General features: G+C 39.9%; 1 protein-coding gene and 1 pseudogene across 1 annotated transcript; both read right to left on the reverse strand.

Moving 5' to 3' along the window:
• Positions 1-222: 222 nt before the first annotated feature.
• On the reverse strand, positions 223-1,299 carry LOC116121096 (annotated as a pseudogene).
• A 251-nt stretch (positions 1,300-1,550) lies between these two features.
• LOC116121095 (caffeoylshikimate esterase-like) lies at positions 1,551-2,678 on the reverse strand. Its single transcript, XM_031407041.1, has one exon. The coding sequence runs from the start codon at positions 2,535-2,537 to the stop codon at positions 1,587-1,589; it is 951 nt and encodes a 316-aa protein (XP_031262901.1). The 5' UTR covers positions 2,538-2,678; the 3' UTR covers positions 1,551-1,586.
• Between the last annotated feature and the right edge of the window lie 4,354 nt (positions 2,679-7,032).

Consider the following 7,032-nt stretch of genomic DNA (forward strand, 5'->3'; position numbering starts at 1 on the left):
ATATTTTTTTTTTTCCAATTTCATTGCCTGTAAGTTTTCTTCCTGTTTCTTTGAATGCAAAGAATTTTGAATATCTAAATTCGTAAGCAACACAATCAGAAAAGAGGAAATTTTTGGATTCATATTCAACAGCCATAGAGGTACAGCCGTACAGGTACCTTCTCACTGAGTTTCAATCGATCAATATAACAAAGTTAGATATTTAACATCAAAATTCGCAGATTTTTTTTTTTTTTCATATTTTAATTCCCCAATCACAACCACACAGATAAGTAAACAATTCTAGAACAAAGCAGACAGCTCAATAATCAAGCCGCAACAATTCATCACCAACTCAATGAACTCATTAAGCTCTTTCTTCGCACCTCCCATTCAACCAAGACAAAATATCACGCCGAACAATTTCAACATTCTCATCTGTCTCACCAAACAGCAACGAGTGCATCATCCCATCATAAATCTTTATCGTTTTGTCTTCACTCTTTGCCTCTTCAGACAAAGCTCTACTCACACTCGGATCAGTCACAACATCAGCACTTCCATGTAACACAATGAAGGGAATACTCACATCACACAATCTTCCACTCAAATAATCAGTAACCCTCAGTAGTTCAAGAACAGTGCCCAATCTTGGTTTCCCCCTATACCTCAAAGGATTACTATTCGCTATAACTTTTTTCTCTTCCACCTTAACAGACTTGTACATAAGATCTTCAGTAGGCACAATCGCTAAAGTAGGTAAAATTTTTCCAAGAAAAGTGAGGATTTGAGGTATGGGCCATCTGGGTTTTACTTTGTCAGAAATTTTACACATGGGTGCAACCAAAATTGCTCCATCAAAACCTTAAGGATCAACGAAATGGATCAAAAGACAAATAGCACCACCCATTGATTCTCCATATAAAAAACGAGATAACCCATTAAAGGAAGGATCTTGTTTAACAGAGTTAAAGAAAGACAAACAATCTTGAACAACAAGATCAACATTTGGTACATAAGCCCTTATACCTTGAGATCTGCCATGGCCTTCAATGTCAAGAGCAAAACAAGCGAAACCCATCTGGGCAAGCAAGATTGATGTGGCTTGAAAAGTCCAGCTCATGTCATTGCCGTATCCATGGACCATACAGAGGAGGCCGCGTGGAGGGGTGTTGGTGGGTAACCATGATCGGGTAAAGAGAGATAAGCCTCTTGGTGAAGTGAAGTATGAGCTTGTTGATTTGATTCCTTGTCGACGGTAATATTCTTCCTCGGGAGTGCTGCCCCAGTAGTGGGGAAGCGCTTGGAAATCCTCCATTAATGGCGAGTGAGCGAGAGAATTGGGTTTTGCTCTCCAAGCGTTTGATGGAATGGGATTAGGAATGTGATGGAGTTTCGTGTGAACTGTAGAATTGGGGTTGGGAACGACTTTTTGGCTGCGTTCGGACGTGAAGATGCCTTGCTTTTCTGTTTAAAAGGAAGGATAATTATTAAGTCTCCCTATATGTATGGTAAAAATATCACTTACGTCCCTTGAGGTTTTACCAAATCATCACATCTCCCANATAATCAAGCCGCAACAATTCATCACCAACTCAATGAACTCATTAAGCTCTTTCTTCGCACCTCCCATTCAACCAAGACAAAATATCACGCCGAACAATTTCAACATTCTCATCTGTCTCACCAAACAGCAACGAGTGCATCATCCCATCATAAATCTTTATCGTCTTGTCTTCACTCTTTGCCTCTTCATACAAAGCTCTACTCACACTCGGATCAGTCACAACATCAGCACTTCCATGTAACACAATGAAGGGAATACTCACATCACACAATCTTCCACTCAAATAATCAGTAACCCTCAGTAGTTCAAGAACAGTACCCAATCTTGGTTTCCCCCTATACCTAAAAGGATTACTATTCGCTATAACTTTTTTCTCTTCCACCTTAACAGACTTGTACATAAGATCTTCAGTAGGCACAATCGCTAAAGTAGGTAAAAATTTTCCAAGAAAAGTGAGGATTTGAGGTATGGGCCATCTGGGTTTTACTTTGTCAGAAATTTTACACATGGGTGCAACCAAAATTGCTCCATCAAAACCTTCAGGATCAGCGAAATGGATCAAAAGACAAATAGCACCACCCATTGATTCTCCATATAAAAAACGAGTTAACCCATTAAAGGAAGGATCTTGTTTAACAGAGTTAAAGAAAGACAAACAATCTTGAACAACAAGATCAACATTTGGTACATAAGCCCTTATACCTTGAGATCTGCCATGGCCTTCAATGTCAAGAGCAAAACAAGCGAAACCCATCTGGGCAAGAAAGATTGATGTGGCTTGAAAAGTCCAGCTCATGTCATTGCCGTATCCATGGACCATACAGAGGAGGCCGCGTGGAGGGGTGTTGGTGGGTAACCATGATCGGGTAAACAGAGATAAGCCTCTTGGTGAAGTGAAATATGAGCTTGTTGATTTGATTCCTTGTTGACGGTAATATTCTTCCTCGGGAGTGCTGCCCCAGTAGTGGGGAAGCGCTTGGAAATCCTCCATTAATGGCGAGTGAGCGAGACAATTGGGTTTTGCTCTCCAAGCGTTCGATGGAATGGGATTAGGAATGTGATGGAGTTTCGTGTGAACTGTAGAATTGGGGTTGGGAACGACTTTTTGGCTGCGTTCGGAATTGAAGATGCCTTGCTTTTCTGTTTAAAAGGAAGGATAATTATTAAGTCTCCCTATATGTATGGTAAAAATATCACTTACGTCCCTTGAGGTTTTACCAAATCATCACATCTCCCACTCATGCCAATTAAAAAATGTCAAAACTTAATTGAATAGGAAAAATGTTTGATTACCTATCAATTAAAAACAAAAAAAAAAAAAAAAAACTACATTTGAAGTAATGAAAGATTACAATAAACTTTTAATGCCAATAGTGATTATTGTAGGTAAAAATAAAGGTAATTTGATTACTGTCTAGGACGGTGTTATTTTTTCATTATCGGAGTAATCAATTGTTCATACCAATTTTACCCTTAATTAATAAACATTTTGGACACAAATGCCCTCATATGTCTACTAAATAATAATTAGCCCAAATGTGCGAAATAACTTCTTTAACTTCATATATAATTTTTTTAGATAGAAATACACTCACTATTTACATTGATAATACCTAAAATACCCCTAGCCACCCAAGACAACTGTCGGTCGTTGGTGCAGTCACTGGAAGTTGTCGGAACTGCTCACGACCAGCCGAATCTGGCTGGCTGTGTGCTGATCAAGCCATTTTCGGCCAGATCAAAGGTCGAAAATGGCTAGATGGCCATGGATCTGGCCGAAAACGACCAAATCCATGGCTATAAAGGGCCACAGATTTGGTCGTTAATGGCCAGAATGGATCTAGCTTTCCGGCTAGATCCATGGCTATTTGACCGTTTTCAGCCTTCCAGCCAAATCGATGCACGGTCGGTCAGATCTAGTGGTTGTGCGTCGTCCTGACGACTGTTGATGGTGACCGACGATGGTGGTTGGCAGCTGACAGTCGTTTTGGTTGGTTGGTTGTATTTTGTTAAATTTTAAACTTTTGTTGTTGGGGTGTTTTAGCTAAATTCTCAAATGTAGGGGTTTAAAAAAATATTCTAAATAATAATAATATTAACAAGGGCAATTTAGTAAAAACTTCTCGATAATATTTTATTCTTCCCAATCAAACATATTAATTATTTATGCTCAACAATTTAACCAAACTTATTAGTATAACATTCCTTCATTAATCAAGGTAATTTATTTCAATAGTAATCCTATTTTTTCAAGGATAAAGAATTCCGTGAAACAAACGCACCCTAAATAGATTGAAAGGTAACAAATATGGTGTCAACAATTAACTATCAGTCAATACTTTTAGCTGTTCAGTAGTCTTCAAAGTAATATATTTTTCTATTAATATAACATTTCCAGTAATATAATATTCTCTGAACCAAACCCACCAACGCATCGGATTTTCATAAAAACTCAAGTTTGATAATCTCAAGGGATATTAACCAAGGATAACTTAGATGTGTTTGGCATGTCATAATGAGTTGAATTAATTTGCTGGATTTGGATTTGGATTTGACTGGATAAAAAATAGTTAATCTCAAGCAATATTAACCAAGGATAGTGTTATTTCTTTCTGAGGCGTTTCATTGAATCCTTTGCATGCATGTGAAGCAATGTTTTAAAACCCAACTCGGGGTGAAACCCAGCAAAGTTTTCGGGTCCCGGGTTGACCGGTTGACAAAAAATTTTAAAACTCAACAAATACACCCCTGAAAATTACCTTCAAATCCTACATGTTTGAACTTTCTCAAACACACCCCAACTGAAAATCGATTGGCGACTGATTGGCAACAACGACACCCCAGATGCAACCCCAATCTTCCCCTGAGCCTATTTCCATTAAAATCTACCCAAGATCTGACCGAAATAGGTTCGATTTTGGCAAGATCTCACCGACGTTGGCGTAGGTATTCCAGGCCAGATCTCATCCACGCCGGCGCCTACAAACCTCCCCATCACTCAGGAATTACTCCCAACCAAAACCCACCTCACCCCACCCCTGTTAGCCTAGCCAATCGCCAGAAAAGTCCCATTGTTGCCACTGCCAAGTTTCTTCGATTTCCGGTTGATTTACTCACCGGAAATCAACGACGCCACCACCATTGTATTCACCGGACCTTAGTCTTCAAAAGCCCTAACCTTTTGACCATCGATTGTTTGCCGATCATCCTCTCAAGTCTTAGGGTTTGGGGGTGAATCGAAAAAGTTAAACCCGACCCGTTGAAGCTGTCGGGTCCTGGTTAAACCGGTTCAACCGGTCGGGCCGGGCCGGGTTTTAAAACAATGATGTGAAGGGAGTTGAGTTTTCATAGTGTTATTTATAATAATGATTAAATAAACTAACAAACAATTCGCTCATTGTAAATACAATTCCTAAACCCCAAGGCCTCGTTTGAGAGAATCCATCAATCCAAGCTCTTCCTTAGGCCGAAGTGACAGCCTTACTGTAGGTTGTCGTCGCCTGGGGATGGTGTAGGTGGGTTAGTGTTGAACATGATTCTCCAAATTTTGATTAATAAAGGCATTTTGGTAATTTTAGGGTCTACGATTGGGTAACACTCCCACTCAAAACCTAATGGTGAAAGGAAAGAATGCACTAACAAAAACCTCTAATAAAAATCTTTATTACTTGAATGAATCTATCAGGAGCAAAACCTTGAGCAAATATGCTTGAAAACAATAATCAAATTCACAAGGAACCATTGTTTTAAAACCCGGCCTGGCCTGGTAGGTTGAACTGGTTTAACCAGGACCCGGCAGCTTCAACAGGTCGGGTTTAACATTTTCGATTCACCCCCAAACCCTAAGATTTGGGAGGATGATCGGTGAACAATCAACAGTCAGAAGGTTAGGGCTTTTGAAGACTAAGGTCCGGTGAATACAATGGTGGTGGCGTCGTTGATTTTCGGTGAGTAAATCGATCAAAAATCGAAGAAACTTGGCAGCGGCAACAATGGGGCTTTTCCGGCTATTGGCTAGGCTAATGGGGGTGGGGTGGGGTGAGGTGGGTTTTGGTCGGGAGGAATAGGGGAGTAATTCCTGAGTGATGGGGAGGTTTGTAGGCGCCGACGTGGATGAGATCTGGCCTGGAATACCCACGCCGGTGTCGGTGAGATCTAGCCGAAATCGAACCTATTTCGGCCAGATCTTGGGTAGATTTTAATGAAAATAGGCTCAGGGGAAGACTGGGGTTGCATCTGGGGTGTCACTGTTGCCGATCAGTCGCCAGTCGATTTTCAGTTGGGGTGTGTTTGAGAAAGTTCAAACATGTAGGACTTGAAGGTAATTTTCAGGGGTGTATTTGTTGAGTTTTAAAATTTTTTGTCAACCGGTCAACCCAGGACCCAAAAACTTTGCCGGGTTTCACCCCGGGTTGGGTTTTAAAACATTGCAAGGAAAACAAGCAATTTACGTGAAAAAATCTCTTCAATCTGGAGACTAAAAAACAATGGGATCTAACGATCCACTTAAATCCACTATAATAAGAAGTGTTTAGAACAACCACAATCCACTAAAAATATTCCACACAAATTTAGAGTTCTATCATAACTCAAACTCTTTGATTTGATTGTCTTTCTAGAGGCAAAACTCCACAAAAATGGAAATTGACTGTTGGATGTGAAGATCTTGCAATCCAAAACAATGCTTAGAAATTTGAGCAAAAACGGAGCAAGATTCACTGTTGGATCGTCACTGGAATAACCTGGTGTGGCTATCTATCTCTCATGTTTGTTGCTTTTGTTTTTGTGAATAGTACCCTATTTTCTCACTATTCACCCACTCCAAAAATGAGTGACCACCTGCTGATGTTGCTCTCTCTCTCTCTCTCTCTCTCTCTCTCTCTCTTCCTTTTCAATTTTATTTTGGGCTTTCGGGTTTTAGGCCATCCTCCACATGAGGAAACTCGAGTTCAACAAATCTCCCCTTTTCTCGACTATGTGGGGCTATGTGGGGGAATGGACCATACCGGCGATAGTCGACAAACTTCAATCTTCTTTCTTGCTAAAGCCTTTGTCAACATATCCAAGCCACTATCATTTGTATGATTTTTCTCAAGTTCAAACGAGCCATCGTAAAGAGTATCCCTTATCCAATGATACCTAACATCAATATGTTTAGATATTGAATGGAATGTAGAATTCTTCACAAGATGAATATCACTTTGGTTGTCACAAAACAAAACATACCTTTGTTGCTTAAAACAAAGCTCTCTCATGAACTTCTTCATCCATAGCAACTCCTTGCAAGCTTTTGTTGTCGTGATAAATTCTACTCCTGTCATAGAAAGTGCAACACACTTTTGCAATCTTGACTGCCAAGAAACAACTCCACTAGCAAAGGTAATCAGATAACCAGAAGTAGACTTAAGATAATTCATGTCTTTAGCCATGTTAGCACTTGTGTAGCCAACCAAAATTGGTTTACCACTTCCAAAGCAAAGTTTTAA

Source organism: Pistacia vera, unplaced genomic scaffold, assembly GCF_008641045.1.
Source record: "Pistacia vera cultivar Batoury unplaced genomic scaffold, PisVer_v2 Contig964, whole genome shotgun sequence".
NCBI classification, from domain to species: domain Eukaryota; kingdom Viridiplantae; phylum Streptophyta; class Magnoliopsida; order Sapindales; family Anacardiaceae; genus Pistacia; species Pistacia vera.

Bases quoted from the DNA above. Each gene is read 5' to 3' on its own strand.
- LOC116121095 (XM_031407041.1), bottom strand. From the start codon at position 2,537: ATGGAGGATTTCCAAGCGCTTCCCCACTACTGGGGCAGCACTCCCGAG.